Consider the following 21,887-nt stretch of genomic DNA (forward strand, 5'->3'; position numbering starts at 1 on the left):
AGATAATGTGTAGTTCTAATTATGGAAAATGTCGCCTTTTCTGGAGCATTTCATTCCCTTGGTCAGTGTTCTGGCCAAGGTATTTAGGGGACACTGCCTTCAGATGTGTCAAGCACACCCTATTCCATCTAAAATATACCACTTCTGGTGTTACTCCTGAGGGAATTCTGCGCCACTGCATGCGTGCAGAATTCACGTCCCTCCGCAGATTTCTTTGCTTCCCCGCAGAAAATGATGGGGAGGCAAAGTGAAGCTGCAAGAGTGGTCACATGCCCCATCCCCAGCAGCAGCAGGCATTTTGTTTCCAGCACCTGGAAAGCCAGTAGAGAGATCAATCACTGTGTGTGTGCCTGGGGATGCGTGGGGGCATGTGGGTCATGTGCCACTGCCTCCTCTCACCCCACCCCATTCAGGTGAGCACAGCTCGCTGACTCTGCCTGGATCCTAATGCTGGTCATCTTCCCCATTGTGCTGGATGCCCTGTTTTCTGTACAATGGTGAGTGCCCGGACATCCCCTCAGCAGCAACTGGGACTCTCCTGTTAAGCAGGCCCACTGGACCCCCAGCCCACTGAGCCCCAAACAGCTGCACCTGGACTCGCCAAGCCTTACTATCCCAGCACCTGGACCACCCCCCTGAAACCCGCATATGACCCCCCGCTGAGCTCCAACCACCTTCACCTGGACCCCCCTGCAGAGTCCTATTGCCCCTGCACCCAGAACCCTCCAATGAGCCCCTGTGCATCCAGATCCCTCACTTAGCTGCCCGCATCCAGATTGCCCCACACCTGGATCCCCCCACTAAGGTCCTCCACACTTGGATCCTGCGGGGCTGAGTCTGCCTGCCCACCCCTGGTGTTCCTGGCACAGAGGGGCAGGGCTCCTGGGTATTTCTGGAGCAGGCCCGGCCCTTGGGCTGTGTCAGGTGTCGGGTGCAGCCTCACCGCTGAGTCCCTGTCCTGGGGAGTATGGGGGCTGCAAGATGATCTCTGACGTCTGTGCTCCCTACTGTCATGCTGGAGCATCCACATTTATTTATTGACAAATAAAATTTGCAGCATTTTGCTGAATTTTAAAATATTGTGTGCAGAATTATTTTTTTGGCTCAACTCCTTCAGGAATATGGTGTGAATAATAACAAGCTAGTTTCAACTTTCTGCAAGTATACATGCATGTAAAATTAACTGCTCATGATATACATGGAAGAGAACACAAACTGGACATGATTATGGCTGAATTAATTTTAAATTAAACAGATATTTAACAGATATTTTATTAGCCCGACTCTGATGGCTATCAGATTGACTGACTGAATGTAACTTACTGATTTAATTGCACGGAATAAAAAAAGAGTAAATTCTGAACATGTAACACATTTTACAGGTTATCAATGTTGCATTGGCTCTTGCTGCGAAACCACAAAGTAAACTAGCGCAAGAAAACATGGATCTCTTCAAAGAACTATGGGAAAAGCAAGTCCGTGTATTGACAGATGCTGTAGATGACATCACTTCCATCGATGACTTCCTGGCTGTTTCAGGTAGCAATACGGTTCCCTACTTGCAAAGAGGCAATCAGCTGTATACTGGGGCTTATCTCAGGAAATCAGCAGTTGTTCCAATATTCCAGAAGTTATTTTTCTCCACCTTTTTGGAGAAGAATGATCACAGTGCAGCTGTGATATATCTGAGCAACTATGCATGCAAGTTCAGCGGTGTAAGGTGTGAAAATGTGAAGTGTGGGCTATTGATGCAAGTAGAACAAGGCATGGTTGAGTTATAAAATATGAAGCAGATTAACTTCAATGGGTACCATATCATGTGTAAATATATTTTTTCTGATATATAATTTGGCAGATACAGCAATTAATCAGTGGTAAAGATGTTTAATGTTTGTAAATTATATATATTGTAATTGGTATGCACATTAGAGATGCTAAAATGGTTATGTGGGATTGCTCCATGATCCAGTCTCCTAATCTTTACTGTCGTTCAGAGACTTGGCTTGGACACACATTATCATCACTTTAGCCCCTAAAGACTCACCTGTGCATGAACAGATAAAAGAAATAGAAAATAAATATTAAGTGCAAATTAGCTATGAATTAACAAAAAATAAATCCATTTAATTTGCCTCATAAAAGTTGTTCTCAGTGTGTAAACACAAACTAATAGGTGCAGTAAATGACACTCACATAAGAAAATGTTTGTCAAAATGAAAATTCTTTATCTAATTACGATAAATTGGAATTTTCTTTTGAAAGAGTTTGGTAAATGTATTCCTTATTTACCAGATGTGTCTCATACTTGCTGAGGCATTTGTCTACAATAATGAAACTAAAATCCATAATTCACCAGTGCAGCTCCACCAGCAGTTACAATATAGACATAATGCAGGCATTTTTACCTCCATTTAAAAACATCCGAGTCCTGACGACTATAGTTTGCTGCTACCGGTGGAGAATTAAGGATCCAATTTTCCTTGTACAACAGACTGAACATCTCAAATGGTGTGAAAGTACCAGTATTCAAAAGATGTTCATGGAGGTAAGTTATGTAGGAACTGTAGGAGAGAACTTGAAGCTCTAATTTAAAAAGGAGTTTACAATAAATGTTTGCATTCTGACATCCTATACTTTTAATACCAACTTTGTCTTTGGGATGAGCTCATAGTTGCTTGCAAGGCAGTTGAATACCATGGGGCTCTACATCTTACATCTCCATGGTTGTTACAGTATTGGTAGTTGAAATGGCACAGGAATAGAGGAGCATAGTTCTGGGTAAGGATACTTGTTTTTAGAATAAGTAATTGATGGTCTCATGTTTATGGCCTGTTTGGAATGTGCCAGTGAATATAAACAAATTATAAAAATTGTCAGGGCTGTGCAACATCCTTCTTTATAAGGCCTCCCAGCATGTTTCAATTGTAGATGTGCTTGGAAAAGTTCTCAAACTGCCAAAACAGTTGACTATGACCTATTCCCTCCCAACCTCTCACCCCAAGAGAGACACTGGTATTAAACTATAGGAGAAGCAAACTATATTGTTAGACCACTAAGTTTAATTATTCTGAAAGATTTCAGGGTCTTTGCTGATCTTGGTGAGTCACTAGTAGGGTGACCAGACAGCAAGTGTGAAAAATCGAGACCGGGGCTGGGAGGTAATAGGAACCTATATAAGAAAAAGCCCCAAATATCGGGACTGTCCCTATAAAATCGGGACATCTGTTCACCCTAGTCACTAGAAATATTAAGTACCTTTCTCAGGAGCAGTGACTGTCTGAATAAATCTGAATAAAGAGAAACAGATTACCTCAAATATGCTCTTAGCACAGAATGTCTTTGAAATACTGGAACTTGAGGGCATTGGAGATGATTGAGAGCATTCAGCAAATGGACCTTGTATTTGTATTCAATGAATTCTTAAGGAGATAGATTTGATTTGCAGCAAAGTGATAAGACTTTAAATTTGATTTTAACTTTTACAAACTTTCCATATAAAAGCAATTTACTTTATCTGTTTACCCTTTCTAGCTTACATACTAGCTAACATTTCAAACCTTTTTGGATAAATTAGTGATGGGTATAGTTTATTTGGGGTCATTAAATCATTACACAAAGTCTTCTGGTAATAGACATAAACTGAATGTAAAAGGACTGTTATACAGTGTATCTTGCAGGACAGTTAATTGTTCTGCTCAGTGTGAAGCTGGCGTACTAAATAGGAGATTGACAAGTGTTCATTTCAGGTAGCAAAAGTGTGGGTCACAGAAACAAGTGTATACTTAACTCACCAAGACTCCCAAGTTCTTTATTTGCAGACGACTAATTTTGTTGCTACTATGCTATCTTCTTATCCAACTGGAGAATAAGTAGCAGCTCAAGATTATCTTGGCTATCAATACCAACCCATGCCTGGGAGCACCCTCTGCATCGGGGTTCCACTTGGCACCTTGCATTTCTGTAACTGTTGTAAAAGTGGTTACAGGGCAATGAAGTCATCAGCCCATTATGTCCACATCATTCACTTAGTTCACTAAGGTTAATGTCACCATAGAGACTTTAAGTGGTGTCTGGCATAATTTTATTCATTGAGAAACTTTGAGCAATAAACAGTGTAGATTTGTTCCGATATTGCAGCTTTATCTACTGTTTTCACTTCCAAGCTCTCTGTCTCTACTTCTTTAAATATTTGTATTACATTTTCTCTTTGCCGGCTCTCCTGTACCTCATATCTGTTCACTGAATTTTCAAATTACTAATGAACACACTTTCCACTCTTACAGCCAAATTCTGCCCTCAGCTGAACTTGTGCAACCCCAGTTGCTTGTGAAATACCCAAGTATAAGTGAGGCAGAATTTTGCTCATGGTGCTTCAAGAATCTCTTGAAATGTGATACCTGGCCTTGCTAATCTTATATAAGCTTAATTATTGTTCTAATGCCTCTACTTGAAAAATGTAGACAGCTGCACCGCTGTAGCACTTCAGTTGTAGGCATTGTCTATGCTGACAGGAGGGGTAGGTAATTGGTTTAAGTAATCCACCTCCCCGAGAGGTGGTAGGTAGCTAGGTCAATGGAAGAGTTACAAAGGGATCTCTCAAACTGGGTAACTGGGCAACAAAATGACTACATTTATCAACACTGAATTTCAAAGTAATGCACATTGGAAAACATAATCCCAACTATGCATACAAAATAATGGGTTCTAAATTAGCTATTACCACTCAAGAAAGAGATCTGGGAGTCATTTGAATAGTTCTCTGAAAACATCCACTGAATGTGCAGCGACAGTCAAAAAAGCAAACAATGTTAGGAACCATTAGGAAGAGGATAGATAATAAGATAGAAAATATCATAGTGCCACTCTATAAATCTAAGTATGTCCACACCTTGAATACTGTGTGCAGTTCTAATCGCCCCAACTAAAAATATATATATAATGGAATTAGAAAAAGTACAGAGAGGCAACAAAAATGATTGGGGATCTGAAACAACTTCCATAGAAAGACTGATTGTTCATCTTGGGGAGGGAAAAAGACAACTAAGGGGGAATAAGGAAATTTACCCCTTATAACAGAAGAACCAAGGACCACCCAATGAAATTAATAGGCAGTCGGTTTAAAACAAACAAAAAGCAGTACTTCTTCACACAACGCATAGTCACCCTGTAGAACTAGTTGCCAGGAGACGTTGTGAAGGCTAAGTCTATAACTGGGTTCAAAAAAAGAACAAGGTAAGTTCCTGGAGGGTAGGTCCATCAGTGGCTGTTAGCCAAGATGGTCAGGGATACAACCCCAAGCTCTGGGTGTCCCTAGCCTCTGATTGACAGAAGCTGGGACTGGATGACAAGGAATGGATCACTTGATAAATTGCTCTGTTCTGTTCAATCCCTCTGAAGCTTCTGGCATCGACTACAGTTGGAAGACAGGATACTGGGCTAGATGGACCATTGGTCTCACCAAGAGTGAACTGTTCTTATGTCTAAGCCGATCTGACCCCCGATGTAACTTTTTAGTGTAGACCAGGCCCAAGACTCTTCCACTAGTTTACACAAATCTTTTACCAGTTGACTCAATATCCTTTTCACCTTTGTTAGAGTCTTTCAAAATGGCTGTTTCACTATCTGTATTAGGAATGAAAGAACTCTGCAGGTGTGAGTTGGCAATCTAATATGATTAGAACAGTGGTAGGAAACATTTGAATCTATAAAAAGCAACAGGGCAGAAATGCCTTACTAGTACGGTGTTTCAGAGCTAGATATTTTTCTGGCTAGCAGCACAATGTTCAAATGTTAATGTTAGATAAAAATGGCACAAATGTACAAAACTGGTATCTAACAATATCAGAACATCAGAGCTAAGACTCTCAGAGCTGGATATTCAAATTTTAGGCAGTTTTGAAAATCTCAGCCTAGGCTTTTATAATTTACCCCTGGAGGAATTCTAAGCCACTGTGCATGTGCAGAATTCATGTCCCCCACAGATTTTCTTTGCTTCTATGCAGAAAATGACAGGAAGGCAAAGGTAAGCTATAATAGTGGTCACATGCCTGCTCCCCAACAGCATGGGCACCTCGTTTCTGGTGTCCAGAGCAGCTTGGGGGGGGGGGTAAATCACTGCAGAGGCCCATGGGTGTAGTTGGAGGGGCATTGTACCCCCAGAGGCGAGGTATAGGAGGGTACAGGGGGTCATGTGCCACTGTGGCTCCCCCGACCCCCAAATTTCTGCGAGCACAGAGCTGCCTCTGCCTGGGACCTATTGCTGGTTGTCTTTCCAGTCTGGGTGCTGATCACCCTGTTTTCTGTACAATGGTGAGTGCCTGTGGTGGGGCAGGGCAAGTGGGGGGAAATGTAAGAGGGATGGAATAGGGAAGGGGAATGTGGGAGTGATGGAGATGGGGGGGAAGCGGTAACCCAGCAAGTGGCAGCCCCTCGGCAGAAGCTGGGGCTCCCCCGTTAAATGGGTCCATCGATCCCCCTGTACCTGAACCCCAACCCCACCAAACCCCAACCAGCTGCACGTGAACCCCACCTCACCAAGCTTCACTTCCCCCTCACCCAGACTTCACTGCTGAGTCGCTGTCTGGGGGGAGGAGGGGAGACAGGAAGGACTGCAGGGTGATCTCCCACCTCCGTGCAGCCAGTGTCCTGTGCTTCCCATTGCGACCTCGGAGCCTACACATTTATTGACAAATAAAATTTATTTTATGTTTAACACAGTACTGTACTGTATTTGCTCTTTTTTTGTCTCTGCTGCTGCCTGATTGTGTACTTCTGGTTCCAAATGAGGTGTGTGGTTGACTGGTCAGTTCATAACTCTGGTATGCATAACTCTGAGGTTTTTGTTGAAAGAATGAAGGAGCCTGAAAGTGAGATCTTCCAGATACTGTTCAATTTGATTGCCTAATTTCAAAATAGGATGGGGATTAATCATTTGATGATCTTTTGTAGTAAAATTGTGATTTGTATTTCTAGACTTGTATAGCAGGATTGTCCAAAGCTATTTACGTATATTAGAAATGCCTCATCCTGTTAAGAGATGTTGATCCTGTTAGAAAATTAAAAGGCTTGGATGAGTCAGAGGCAAGGTGTCTCATTATCCCATCCACGTACAAGGCAAGTGGAGAGGATGTGGACTAGTGCAGTCCAGAGGAAGGAATCTCAGAGCAGACAAGGCTGGGTAGACATGAGCTGAATTCTCAACTCTTGTGTTGATAGAACCAAGGCCTAGGATTGGGATAAATTTGGATTCCACATAGTATGTGAACTAGGATTTTGACAACCAGTTTGGAGAGGCATCTGCCCACTGATTGCAACAAACTTGTTTTAAAATATAGTTAATGCTTCAGAAAGTGTGGTTGGAGCTTATTTTAAAGAGAAGGTATTGAAGCTTCATGTGCTGAAAAAGTGTATTTTTGGGAGGTGTTACACAGAGACAGACAGACAGACAGAAAGGAAAATGTTCATGTCTAAATACTTCTTCTTTTGCCATCAGAGAATCATATTTTAGAAGATGTAAACAAATGTGTGATTGCTCTCCAAGAAAAAGATGTTGATGGTTTAGACCGAACAGCTGGTGCAATTCGTGGACGTGCAGCTAGAGTCATTCATGTTGTAACTTCCGAAATGGATAACTATGAACCTGGAGTCTACACAGAAAAGGTGCTGGAAGCAACAAAGTTGTTGTCCAATACAGGTAGGAATAAACACAGTGCTCAATACTGATGTATGGATTCAAACTGCATACAACTACAAAGGCAAATGGATACAAACATATTAGTGCAACTTACAAGAATAAGGGTTCAATTTCATAAAACCTGTCTGTGCAGAATTTCTTTTCAAAGTAGGGCCGTCAATTAGTCGAGGTTAACTCATGCGATTAATCACACTGTTAAACAATAGAATACCAATTGAAATTTATTAAATATTTTTGGATGTTTTTCTACATTTTCAAATATAGTGATTTGTATTACAACATAGAATACAAAGTGTACAGTGCTCACTATATTATTTTTATTACAAATATCTGCACTTTAAACATGATAAAAGAAATGATATTTTTTCAATTCACCTCAGACAAGTATTATAGTGCAATCTCTTCTTCATGAAAACGCAACTTACAAATGTAGATTTTTTTTTTTGGTTATAACTGCTCTCAAAAACAAAACAATGTAAAACTGTAGCGCCTACTAGTCCACTTAGTCCTACTTCTTGTTCAGCCAATCACTAAGACAAACAAGTTTGTTTACATTTACAGGAGATGCTGCTGCCTACTTCTTATTTACAATGTAACCTGAAAGTGAGAACAGGTGTTCGCATGGCGCTTTTATAGCTGGCGTTGCAAGGTATTTATGTGCCAGATATGCTAAATATTCATATGCCCCTTCATGCTTCGGCCAGCATTCCAGAGGATATGCTTCCATGCTGATGATGCTCGTTAAAAAAATAATGCTTTAATTAAATTTCTGACTGATCTCCTTGGGGGAGAACTGTGTGTCTTCGGCTCTGTTTTACCTGCATTCTGCCATATATTTCATGTTATAGCAATCTTGGATGATGACCCAGCACATATTTGTTTTAAGAACACTTTCACAGCAGATTTGACAAAACGCAAAGATACCAATGTGAGATTTCTAAAAATAGCTACAATTCTTGACCCCAAGGTTTAAGAATCAGAAGTGCCTTCCAAAATCTGAGAGGGACAAGGTGTAACACATGCTTTCAGAAGTCTTTAAAAGAGCAACACTCAGATACGGAAACTACAAAACCCAAACCACCAAAAAAGAAAATCAACCTTCTGCTGGTGACATCTGACTCAGATGATGAAAATGAACATGCATCGGTTTGCTCTGCTTTGGATTGTTATTGAGCAGAACCCATTATCAGCATGGATGCACGTCCTATGGAATGGTAGTTGAAGATGAACAGACATATGAATCTTTAGCTCATCTGGCATGTAAACACCTTGTGACGCCGGCTACAACAGTGCCAGGCAAACTTGTTCTCACTTTCAGGTGACGTAAACAAGAAGCGGGCAGCATTATCTCCTGCAAATTGTAACCAAGTTTGTTTGAGCGATTGGCTGAAGTAGGACTAGAGCCTACAAGTCCAGTCAAAGTTTTACATTTTTTTTATTTTTAGTGCAGTTATTTTTTGTACATAATTCTACATTTGTAAGTTCAACTTTCATGATAAAGAGATTGCACTACAGTACTTGTATGAGGTGAATTGAAAAATACTATTTCTTTTGTTTTTTACAGTGCAAGTAATTGTAATCAAGAATAAATATAATATAATTGTTGTAGAAAAAATATGCTGTGTTTATGCCACTTCTGAATTTGGGCTTATGATATGGACTTGTAGGGTCCAGTGACTTGCATCACTCCATACTTCACAGAATGATGCTCCAGAATTTGAGCTTGTATGTCTTTAAAATTGCAATCATGAGAGCTAAAAACAAAACAAAAAACAGAGGGCACTGAAAAAAAAACAGATGGAAACCAATCCAATGTTCTATTCCTGAGTCCATATAGAGTCTGAAACAAAAGCTATTGAAGGTTATGAATGCCCTTCGTTTCAGTAGAGTATTAAACTGTCATTTTTAGGTTTAGTTTTAAATTAGCTCTTAAATATTTAGCAAATACTTCCTTCTTATCCCACAATCCCCAACTGCCTCCCATACCACCCAGGTGTAGTACTATAAATCTCCTGGTTTTTCCCCCAACATCCTCTGCCATGCAGATGTGGCGCATATTTGAAACTAAAAATGTGGTGACGTCATAAAGTAAACTGCAATTAATATCAAAAGAAAACCTGAGCTATTAACTGATTATTGTTAGCTTTTCTATCTTTAATAACCTCAGTTTTTAAAATTAACTGAAGCTGCTGCAGAATTTCTAGTGTCAACCTGAGTACCACAGAACTTGCCCATCTTTCATTAGAGTACAGGGGGAGTAGGGGCAACATTGCCGAATGTGCTTGACTTATTTGTTTTCTTAATTCAGTTATGCCCCGTTTTACTGAGCAAGTGGAAGCTGCTGTGGAAGCACTTAGTTCTGACCCTGCTCAGCCAATGGATGAAAACGAATTTATTGATGCTTCACGATTGGTGTATGATGGAATTCGGGATATCAGAAAAGCTGTATTGATGATTAGAGTGAGTGACTTTGTATTTAACTTATTTTTACAGCATTCTACTTTCATTTACTTTACTCAGCATTTATTGAACTTAAGAAAATATATCGTTCCTACACAGAGTGGAGAGTATAAGATTTTTTCCCTGACAACTTATTAAAATTATGAATCTAAAAGCTGTTAATCACTTTATAGAGGACTTCAAAATGTCTGCTGTATGTATGTTTTATCTTAAAATGCAAACTTCACCAAATAGGTCTGTGCATCACTGATGATTAGAGCTGAAGTGCTAAACATCCTTAATGATGCATCTATTCATAATAAAATACTTACGCATATGCTAAAACTAGTGACCCTTGGTTTAGACGATAGAAAATTAACTCTTGCTATGTTTGACTTTATTTTTTTATTTAAGGAAAAGAGACGTCCAATTTAATTTCTGAAATCTTAAGTAAACTTCACAAAAATTTCATACCAGTTTCTTGAAGATGAGGTTAGGCAATCTGGGTATTGAAACTCGTCTTGTTCTTAGAGAACCTGAGAAACCAGGCAGCATAGATAAATGGGGGCTAGCTTGTTAGAATTTCATTTCCATTTCTGTGCTTGCAATTTGCAAATGCAATTAATTAAACTTGGATGTCTCCCTACCTGATAAGGAAGCAGTCATCTAAATGGTATTACTTGAAGGAGCAAAAGGGCACCTGCAGTGATTTGAAGACACAAAAAGGAAGTATCAGGCTTACATGTGGGCTCTTCAGACCTTAATATGAACCAGAGCTTAGTGATCGCAAAATGGATGTAAGGTTTTCTATCCCTCTCCCCTTCTTCCCATGCCTCAACAGTGAATGTCTCTCTACCCAAGACAATGTTTGTAAGGTTGGAAATGAGCCTCTCCTGTAGAGGTTTCATATTGTCAAATGTCTTGGTGGTGAATAAATTTGCAGTATGTAACCCCAGCACATCACTGACTGTAACAACCCTCATAATATTCATTTGTTACCTTTGCTTAAACTAAAACCTAAGGAGGGCAGAGAAAAAGTGAGAAACTATTGCAGGAAGCAGTTTTAAGACACTTTGGTATATACCCCTTTTCCATGGAGCACCATTATTAGTTGGGATCCCGCTTCCCTCACATGCTACAAATTAATTTTATTCACCCCCTTCTATGAGTCTTGCTGCTCAGGACAAGGAGGTACAGCTGCTAATTCTATGCCTGCAGCAATCAGCAGAGCTGGCAGGACCAGGAATCCTGACATTCTCCCTCATGCTGCTCATCTGTGCTGGGGAGAAGCCACATTTATGATGTCAGGATTCCATGGGTATATTGCAACTGCCAGTAGCTAAAGGCAGTTCAGTGGTGACACATAAGTGACCTAAAAAAAGTCAAAATGTTAAAACACTCAAGTGTTTTTCTGCTGAAGGGCTTGAGTTGTACAACTTACTTAGAATAAAATAGAGCCCTCAAAACTGAGATAACAGAAGGAGCGCCATTTTTACAGGCTTTTCTGTTTCAAATTGAAATTCAGAAGCAACCCTGCTCAGAAAAGGAATGCTGCTGAGCAAAGTCAGCGCAAACAAACTATTTAAAGTTGAAACTAGGGTCTAAATGGGGAAATCTGTTGACTAATTATTCACGTATCCTTGGAGGAAAAGTCACTGAAAAGCCTAATAGGGGTTTTTTTGTTTTGTTTTAAGTAATATTTTTTTCAAAGCTAAAATCTTCGTGCATGAGCAGAACCCTTTTTTCTTCTTTAAAGGTAAATACTTCCCTTCTTGAGTCCATGTTGCAAGACAAAACTACACATCAGAAACCTCTCATGTATTCACTTGGATTTGTTGTATTTAATTTGGAGTACAGGAAATCACTGAGATATTGGTGGAGAGTGGGAACATGGAGAGAAGGTTATGATCTGAAACAATAAAGCTGCACAGCTGTCATTGTCGTGTTAGTGTGCATTATCTCCACTGTTTCAATGGAAGAAGTTCATTAGTTTTGACTGACAGTATTATTCAGTGGTAACAGAATGAGATATCAAATGCTAAATGCTGTAGTTGCCTTGTACCTCAATTCCAAGACTAAAATTAACCCACAAAGGAGCTTGTGGAGGGCAAAAATGCCTTCGCTCCAATTTCTCCACTGAACTGTTAACCTATGACAACTGATGCAAGTTTTTTCAGTGCCATTGTTTTAATGTTCTCTGTCTTCATATCAGATTTGTTCCATTTTAGAGTCAAAAGATAGCCTGGGTTCTGAAATTCGGGCTGCATTCTTTCTGGCTCAGGCTTTGATAGTAGGTTCTATTAACACATAGTTAACATTATTCCTACGTAAACTAGAAAAGAATCCAGTTAGCTGGATGATATCTGAGGCTCTAACAGGAGTAAATAATAAAAAGGTAAGTTTAAGTAAGTTTAAGTATTCAGAGAAGAGTGAACATACTCAGATCAGTCCATCTAAGTGATAAGTCTTTTGTACATAGTCCTTCAGATAATAAAATGCATTTAATATTGCATCAGTATTTAGTTGTATTTTCAGGTGTTTTGGTAACCAAAAACAGTACAAACACACAAGAATATTTCCTCATTTGCTTAGAGAATAGTACCTTACATGCCTTTACACTGATTCACATTCGTTCTCACATTCATATAGGAAAATGAAGAAATCTCTTATGTAAAGTGGGGGCTGGGAAAGGTACTAGGTTCGGTACAAGCTTACTTGACCAGCCTGCATTTTTGGCTAAATGGTTAATACAACCATCTATAATCTTCCTTTGTATTGTAAGATGCCTGTATTGGAAAACACATTATAAAAATTAAATTGTAGGAAAGGAGCAGGTAAGAGCTACTTACATTTTTCAACCTATTAATAGCAAATATTGCACTATTCAGTCAAGTTCCTTATTACTACAGCCCTGCAAAATTGTCATAAAAATGTGGCAGCCTAGGTAAAGATGTAGTATTTTAATATAAGTAGATATTGTTTAAACATAAGCTTTATGAAAATTTTGTTGCAGTTTATACTGACAGCAGCAAAAATTCCAATTTGGAATTAGGTCAGCTGAGCTTAACCTATAGCATAAAAATTGACCCTATTAACTACAAATTTTAAGCTTTGCCTGGAGAATGGTAAGAATAAATTTTGGTTTATGAAGCTACTGTTAACCCTGTGGAAGCTTTGATTTTTAATTGTCCTAAACAATAGAACAGCTGCTATTTTGAAATAGGCTTTAAAAGATGTTGGGACTTGAGTTTTGATGTGGGCTTTCTGAATAAAGCAATTAAGCAGAAGGTATACCTTACGTAATTTCGGGTTTCAGAGTAGCAGCCGTGATAGTCTGTATCCGCAAAAAGAACAGGAGTACTTGTGGCACCTTAGAGACTAACAAATTTATTAGAGCATAAGCTTTTGTGGGCTACAGCCCACTTCTTCGGATGCATATAGAGTGGAACATATTTTGAGGAGATATATATATACACACATATGTATATATTTGCTAATGTAATTTGGATTCCGTGTAACTGTCTTTTCATGTAGTCCAAATCTTGAGTACATTCCTTTAACCTTATTCCATGTTTAGCACACGTTTTAGGGCACTCTGCAATTACTTAACTGTAAACTTCAGGTTTGAGCAGTCAAACATATAGTCATACAAATAACATAAACTGGAGAGAATTCTGACTTAACCTCAGTTGAAAGCCTAAATAATGCACTGTAGTTATTCTGTCTCCTCCTTCTACCCCTGACGTTAAACAGCTGACCAGAAGGTATTTTTTATTGGGTGTGGATAGATGGATTCACTTCTGTTGATCTTGACTGACTTGTGATGAATTCTATTTTTCTTTTCTTAGACACCTGAAGAGTTGGATGACTCTGATTTTGAGACTGAAGACTTTGATGTCAGAAGCAGAACAAGTGTTCAAACTGAAGATGATCAGCTCATTGCTGGGCAAAGTGCAAGAGTAAGGAAAACATTTTAAACATATCTTCTACAAGAAACAGTTTTAACTAGTTCTAAAAATCCAATTTTTAAATCTATCACTTAAGAAGCCTGGTCTGGTTCTATTTCTCTCTTGAAAATGCTAGGTCAGAAAACGGACATTAATCTCTTCCTTTCCACTGCCTCAAAAGGCAGCTAAGAGAAACATTACATTTTAAAAACATCAGTGTCTGCTTTGTTTTGGGCATTCTGAAAGACCAGAATCTTCTTGATATTGGTAAACTACTGTAAACTTTCACATCACAGATCTGAAATAGTTGCTCCCATTTTTTTAGGCATGTGAATTTTTGGCTGGTAAACAAGTCCATCTGTGGCAAATTGATGTTTTGTTTTGTTTTTTCCTGGTTGTTGGAACTGCAGACTAGAAATAGATATTGCCACAAGCTTAGACATTTTCTACAAAAAGCCTTTTAGAAAATCCACTGGACTTTTAACAAAGGGTCTGCTGAAAGACAGCAGCCTCAAAAAATTATTCAGCCAACTTCTTTTCCTATGACAGTTTAAGGAAGAAAAAAAAAAAAAAGAGTGCCCAACACCAGAAATCTTTTGTGGCATCATCCCAAGAGCATAAAACACTATTGACCTAAGGTACAACTGTGGAAATAAATGCAACAGTAAAGGCTGTATTACTTTAAAATACCATTTCTAGTTTTTCAGCCATTAATTATTCAATATTGTACTTCAGTGCTTTCATTTTAAAGTCACTTAAAACCATACAAGAGCAGTTGGTCCTTGTTTATCAAATTTTTAGCACACTTGGCTTTGGAATCATACTTGCAGGGAGTGTGTTCTTTCCTGTAAAAATTTTCTCCACTTCCCCTCTCCCACTCGCTCCAAACTTAAAAAAAAAAAAAAAAGAAAGTTGTCAGGTATGTGTAGTGTACTTTGGGCACAGCCTGATACCAGGTGTCTGTCATTATTTCATAGAACCATTAGGGTTGGAAGAGACCTCAGGAGGTCATCTAGTCCAACCCAGTGCTCAAAGCAGGACCAACACCAACTAAATCATCCTAGCCAGGGCTTTGTCAAGCTGGGCCTTAAAAACCTCTAAGGCTAGAGAGTCCACCACCTCCCTAGGTAACCCATTCCAGTGCTTCACCACAGTCCTAGTGCAATAGTGTCTCCTAATATCCAAGCTAGACATCCCCCACTGCAACTTGAGACCATTGCTTCCTGTTCTGTCATCTGCCACCACTGAATTCCTTTTCTCCTGCTATTGTAATGGAAGCCCTGCTACCCAGCTCTATAGTGTTCCTACTTTTCCTGGAAGAAGGGTAGATTTGAGTTTCTATCTTGCATGTTGGGGGTAAACACAACCTAATAAACCACTTCAGCTATGTGTTGGAAAGCTCACGTTGTAATCTTCGTTCTAAACTCTCTGGAAATACCCATGTGTAGCTTGCAGGATAGATTGATTTAAATCACCAAGTGCAAAGTCTTGATTTAAATAATCAATTTTAACCAACTTTTCGCTTTGTACTTAGTTACTTTCTAAAGAAAGTTGTGTTCTCATTGGTTGATATAACCATGAAAACATGTTCATTTACAACTAAATACAGCCTTTATGTAGACTTGGTACATCTTTTTGCTATCTAGAAGGGTACATTATAATTATACTTTTTATTTAAGCAGTTATGTAGGTTAATATTTTCAGATTCCTAATTGGACATTTTTAGTATTAGAAAATAGTGAAGGATATATTGCTTATTTACTAGATACTTAACTCTTTTTTTTTTATGATTTGTGTCCTGCATCAGCATGGTACTGGAATTTAAACAAACACATAAGATAGCATATAAATCTTTTATTAAACAAAACAACCTTAAATGTTTTGGGTTGTAAACTTCTCTTATCAAAACCTATTTCATGTTTACAACTAAGTGATTTGTTAAAGGAAAAGAAGGGTTAACTGTAGTCCGTGAATTAAACTGATTATTTCAGTTCAGCCTGGGTAAATTTTCAAATATGTGTACGTGAAAGTGACTGGAGCTTAAGTTCCTGCTTGCCTAAGTCTCTTGAAAACGAGACAACAGTCTCCTAAGTTACTTAACCTGTCCTTCAGACTTTTAAAACTAATACACCTCTACCCCGATATAACGCTGTACTTGGGAGCCAAAAAATCTTACCGCGTTATAGGTGAAACCGCGTTATATCGAACTTACTTTGATCCTTCAGAGTGCGCAGCCCCGCCCCCCCAGAGCACTGTTTTACCGCATTATATCCGAATTCATGTTATATTGGGTCGTGTTATATCAGGGTAAAGGTGTATATCTCATCACCTCCTGCCATGTATTTTATTCATAGTCTGGAAGGGAGAGACAAGTTTTCCTGCTTTTTCAACTTCTAGTTGATTTCTCAACTTCAACTGAATTAGAATATTTTCTTCATTTGGACCTTCTGTGACTGCAGAAGAGGCTACTGCTGTCAAAAGCTGGCCTAGCACTTCAACAGGCTGTTCCAGGTGCTTAGCTAGTGACTTCCAAAAGTTCAGTGGAGTGACTTTCTCAAAAACAGCAGCAACAAACATGTACTGCTTGAATGCTTCATCTCCAACCCTGAAATTTATTTTGGTTGGCATGATTGATGGGTGATCATTATATGCACGTCATAGCAGCATCTTCTTATTCAGCATTTAGGCATCTACCCTGGTATGTTGGGTTGAGAATATTGGCAAGAAAATGAAGTGGAGTAAGGTTGTTGAGCCATCTGCTTTACTGTCTGCAATTTAACTTCATTGAGTATTTCTTCAGCATCTCCTTGAAATTTTCCAAGTTTCAACAGCATCAGCAGTACAGCAGCAATTTTTCTGCAATTTGTCCTAGGCTATGGAATTAGTATATTTCAGTATAATGAGTATATCGTCTACATTTCTCTTTAGTCTGTTGCCTATTTTATAATTTACTAGCATAGTAAGGCCTAGGTAGTCCATAATAATAGTGCAAAAAGTTTATTAACCAGTGGATCCAGATTGTTCAGACAAGTCCCATGTCATCTTGAGAGACATTGCCTTCTCTGAGAAGCATTTTTCATAATGTTTCATTCTGACAGCCAGGGCTTGCATCTTCGTTTGCACTGTTTGGCCACATGTTCCTTTTTTACACAGAGGTAGAGGCATTTCTTGAAAATATTTCCAAATAGGGTCTCTTTTATGACCTGCAGCCATGGTAATTTTTTCTCCAGTTCTCTGGTGTTGAGATCAACACTAAGTCTGCGCTCTGAAGAATGTTTTCCCTTCTTCCTGCAGTGTCCTGCTTTGACACCAGTGTTTCTCCTTTCTGGTTGCATGCTCTGCTCCTTCTCCCTTGTTCCCTAACTCTCACATGACCCCTATCCTCAGAAAAACAAAATAACAGTCCAAGACTTTTGCTCATGTAACCCACATGCCTTTTGCACTGCAGTATCTTACTTGTTTAGAGATAGATGGAGGCAGTTGAGATGTTAATGGTTTTCTGTTTGTGTATCTGTGTATACACACACAAGGAGAGAGACCAAGGCCATTTACTTGGAAGTGCCCAGAACTATCCAGAAGCAAGGGCTGGTAGTCACGGAGCAGATGGGTGTTTTTCCATGAGTGCGATAGTAAATATATAAATATTCATAACTTGAGAACTGAGCCAATCAGAGCTCAGGTAGGGAGAAGCTATAAAATATGAGTGTGAAACTACCCAGGTGGGCTCAGTGGATAATTCTGATGAGATATATGATGATATCTCCTTGAGTCAGAGGCTGGGTCCCAACACCTCTGATGACTTTGCCAGTCTGTTGCAGCCAGTAGCACAGCCCTTTGGTCCCTCCAAGGATCAAGCCCTTAACACAGCACATGACCGATCTATTTATAGATCTCTATTTCTAGAGCTTGGCCTCCAAAGTTAGCTGTTTTCCTCGATTATTTCTTTATGTAGAAGAGCAGCCTTTAACTCAGAGATCTTTAATAGAGGCTTATGGATTTATTATCTTTTGAACATTTTAAATAAGCTTAAATCAGATTTTAAACAGGTTTATTTTCATAATGAAAAACTTAAAATAAAATAAAAATCTGATTTTAATTTAAAACAAAAAAACCACATTGATTTTTTTATCCACCCTGATAGCTTGTCATTAAAACTATTGTATTTCACACAAAAAGATATTCTGTCCTCATTCATACAACTTTCCTTTGTGAAAAGGGAAGAAAAAATACAGTCGTACGCCTTAAACTTCTTTGAAGGTGTCTAGCAATTTTATTAAACAACAGACATGATTACAGTTCTTGAAAAACCAGCCCAGCAGCTTTCTGTCCAGGTAGCCCTTATTCTGTAGTGTTAGTAGATAATCACATAGTCGTAAACTTTGGTTCAAGATGAGAAGAAATGGGCCTATCTGCCCTTTAGGTCAAAAGAAGCCTATTAAAGTTTCTCTCTATGTGCATCACTTAGATTGGTTATTAGTGACACTGTTCTAAAAAGTCCTTTTTACAAATAACTGAATAAGGAAATATGGAAAATCACTTTATTTCAGGCTATCATGGCTCAACTCCCTCAAGAGCAAAAAGCTAAAATTGCTGAGCAAGTAGCAAGCTTCCAGGAAGAGAAGAGTAAATTGGATGCTGAAGTGTCAAAATGGGATGACAGCGGTAATGATATTATTGTATTGGCAAAACAAATGTGTATGATTATGATGGAAATGACAGACTTCACCAGGTGAGCCTCTTTCATGTACTTCAATTTGTACAGGTGCTAACTTTCTCAAATGTTCATCTTCTCTCAGTAAAATGCCCTGGCCAATATAACCCTAACTTTTGTAAGTGCAAATATTTGAAATTCCTACATTTTTACAACTTTAGCTTTGAACGTAGCAGTATTGTCGGTGTGTTTTTAATTTAAAAACTACACATCAGTACACTTACTGATGTGTAGTTTTCAGAACTTACAAATTGATATAAATTGACCGGATAATAAATTGGCTTGTCTGTTCACAAATCTGGACTAGGGTCGTTTTCCTGAACATGTTTAAACTTGTCTTGCGGTTTGAAATTTAACAGTAAAGCTTTTATTTAAGCTGATAAGGTTTTTCTCAGGCATTGATTCAACATTCCATAAAAACTAGATAGTCACAAAACATATCTAACTTCTGAAATATACTATTACTTATGGTAATATTACACTGCTTGAAACAATAGGTATAAATAGCCTAATAAAGTTGTGGGTTTTTTTTGTTGGTGTTTTTTTTTTTTTTTCACAAAACATGGGCCCTTTATCAACTTGACAAAGATTTGTGAACTCATTGGGGAAACTTGACTTACAAATGAGAGAGCTATTGATACACTATAGCAAGTGTGATAACTTTCCTGTGAGCTGCTTATTTTTATTATGCATGTCCACCTTACCCACGTGAATACAGTTCAGTTAAGGAGTTGGGAAAACGGAATATGAGAGAGAAGCAACATGCTTGTTTTGGTGCCAAAAAGTAGTATCTGCTTTGTTTTGCAGAGGTAAAGGACCACTAAAAAATACATCAGATGTGATTAGTGCAGCCAAGAAAATTGCAGAGGCTGGGTCAAGGATGGACAAACTGGGACGGGCTATTGCTGACCATGTAAGTCATAATTTATCTTCATAAGCCTCCATCACAACTGAGTAATTGTTCTGTGTGGATCCTTGAGAAGGATTGGCGGCTTAACTACCTATCTAGTTTTCTACAATCACTTTGTGAATACAGCTCTTCTACCTTGTTTCTCCCAACTGCTTTGCTGCCCCATCAACATAAACCCCTGAACACATACAGATACTTTTAACAGCTCATTGTTTTAAATCAGGCACCTAGTTTCTTTACATTAGCTGAAAAGAATAGAATTTGGTTTTGTCCTACTCGAGATATCCCTGAGTGCTTCGCAAAGCAACAATGTGACTCTGTAGGCAACACAGTAAAGATCTTCCACCTTTTCATGTTCTCTGTATGTATGAATATCTTCTGTCTGTGTGTTCCACTCTATGCATCTGAAGAAGTGAGCTGCAGCCCACGAAAGCTTATGCTGAAATAAATTCGTTAGTCTCTAATGTGCCACAAGTACTCCTGTTCTTTTTGCGGATACAGACTAACACGGCTGCTACTTTGAAACAGTAAAGATCATTATGCTCCCAGTAATAGATCAGGCACAGCCTTGATTTTAATCTTCCTGTTTCTGCGGAGATGTTTGAGAGTAGAGTTAACAGTGAGTTATATTTGAAATGCTCCACAGGGTCTCTATCTTCTATATGGATATACAGGAGAGATGGGCAGAATAGGTTTATTGTTTGTGTTTTATCCAAAGAGGGCCACCATTCCCACTAATATTGCACTACAGTGTCAGCAGGGTAGGCAGCTGTTTCCTTATTCTGTACTTGAACTCGCCTGCTTAAAGCCCATTGGCAAGAGGACTATCAATGGAGCTTTGCTTTGTCACTGCAAATGTTAACAGGGTTTAGCTTGATCAATCATATAATGAACTAAGTGCTCATGTTATCATACAAGGTATTCATACCACAGTGACAATCACAATAAAACAAAAATCTTACTCTATCTGATAACATTTTTGATAAGCACAGACATCTAAGGCTAAAGAAATCTGTGGTGTTCATGATAGTCGATGCTCCTGAGAGGTCCTGAAATACAAGTAGCTTAGGTTTGAGGTTTGTGATTAACCAAGTTTTACTTTCGCACAACTATAGGTAGTTTTGTCAGTCTCTCTCTCTCTCTCTCTCTCTCTCTCTGTCTCTCTCAATACAAATACACAGCATGTGATTCAAGAATGAGACCTGTTTTGATTTAAGAAAGAATTAACTCTTAAAACCAATGCAGATGTTTTAATTGTTTCATCCAGGTTCCAGAGACAATTGTTATGACTGATATAAATTTATTAGCTTTACTGAATGTTTAATATTAATAAACTGACAGCAGCTCAATGGAATAGCATGGAAAGGCTGCTTCAAATGGTTCCTCCCTCTTCCTCCCCCCCCCTTCACGTATCAGCAGTGAGTGAAGTCCTGGCATTAAGGTGAAGAATGGGGAGATGCCACCTCTTCAGACAAGCAGGGCAAGATTTCAGAATTAGCTTGCCTTCGGAAATCTACAGTGAACTCTGTTAGCTGAAGTCGTCTATTGCTACAAGTTAAAGTAGTGTTCCACGCACACACTCAGATGATGAAAAGCCATCATGTGCTCTCACAACAAATAGACAGCAAAACTCTTTAAATGCATGTTTTGGATTATTTTGATTGGAAAAGTCTTTCTTTTTAAAAAATTGACAGGTATCGTGAGGAGATGGGGAGACAAGCAGGTGGTGACGGTTAGTCATATTGACAAGACTATAACTTTTTTCATACCCTATATTCTTAAGCTTTCAGCTTATATATTTCATTGGGTCTGCTTGCATACTCATAGGCCTTGGCTACACTTGCAGCAGCATATAGGGTATGTGTAACTACATATGGCAGGGAAAGGCTCGGACAGGAGGGAAAGGCTTCAGCAGCGGGAACACTCTGTTTTTGTCACCTAGGTCATGCCTCTCAGTCTACGCTACTATTATGCCCGTGTGTGTGTGTTGTGGCTGTGCTCTACGTGCCACCATAAGTGTGGATGCATCTATAGAAACAGTGCAGTAATCTGTTAATGTAGAACTATTTTCAATTACAGAAGACTTGCAATACAGCCATTTCAATGGAGTGTTAATGCCTTCATATGCCAAGAGCAGGAACTGAACTAAGGGGTGCACTGTCATGTTGTGTTAACCACATGGCACTA

At 38.9% G+C, this 21,887-nt stretch overlaps 1 protein-coding gene across 1 annotated transcript in view; it reads left to right on the top strand.

The window, feature by feature from the left end:
* The window catches only part of CTNNA1 (catenin alpha 1), a 221,136-nt gene that overhangs the window by 189,000 nt on the left and 10,249 nt on the right, over positions 1–21,887 (top strand). The window contains exons 11-16 of the mRNA XM_034780411.1: positions 1,383–1,539; positions 7,493–7,693; positions 10,002–10,153; positions 13,981–14,091; positions 18,627–18,808; positions 19,598–19,703. Of these exons, the coding sequence (XP_034636302.1) occupies positions 1,383–1,539; positions 7,493–7,693; positions 10,002–10,153; positions 13,981–14,091; positions 18,627–18,808; positions 19,598–19,703 (909 nt within the window). The remainder of the gene's footprint in view (positions 1–1,382; positions 1,540–7,492; positions 7,694–10,001; positions 10,154–13,980; positions 14,092–18,626; positions 18,809–19,597; positions 19,704–21,887) is intronic.

Source organism: Trachemys scripta, chromosome 8 (genome assembly GCF_013100865.1).
Source record: "Trachemys scripta elegans isolate TJP31775 chromosome 8, CAS_Tse_1.0, whole genome shotgun sequence".
In the NCBI taxonomy this organism is placed as follows: domain Eukaryota; kingdom Metazoa; phylum Chordata; order Testudines; family Emydidae; genus Trachemys; species Trachemys scripta.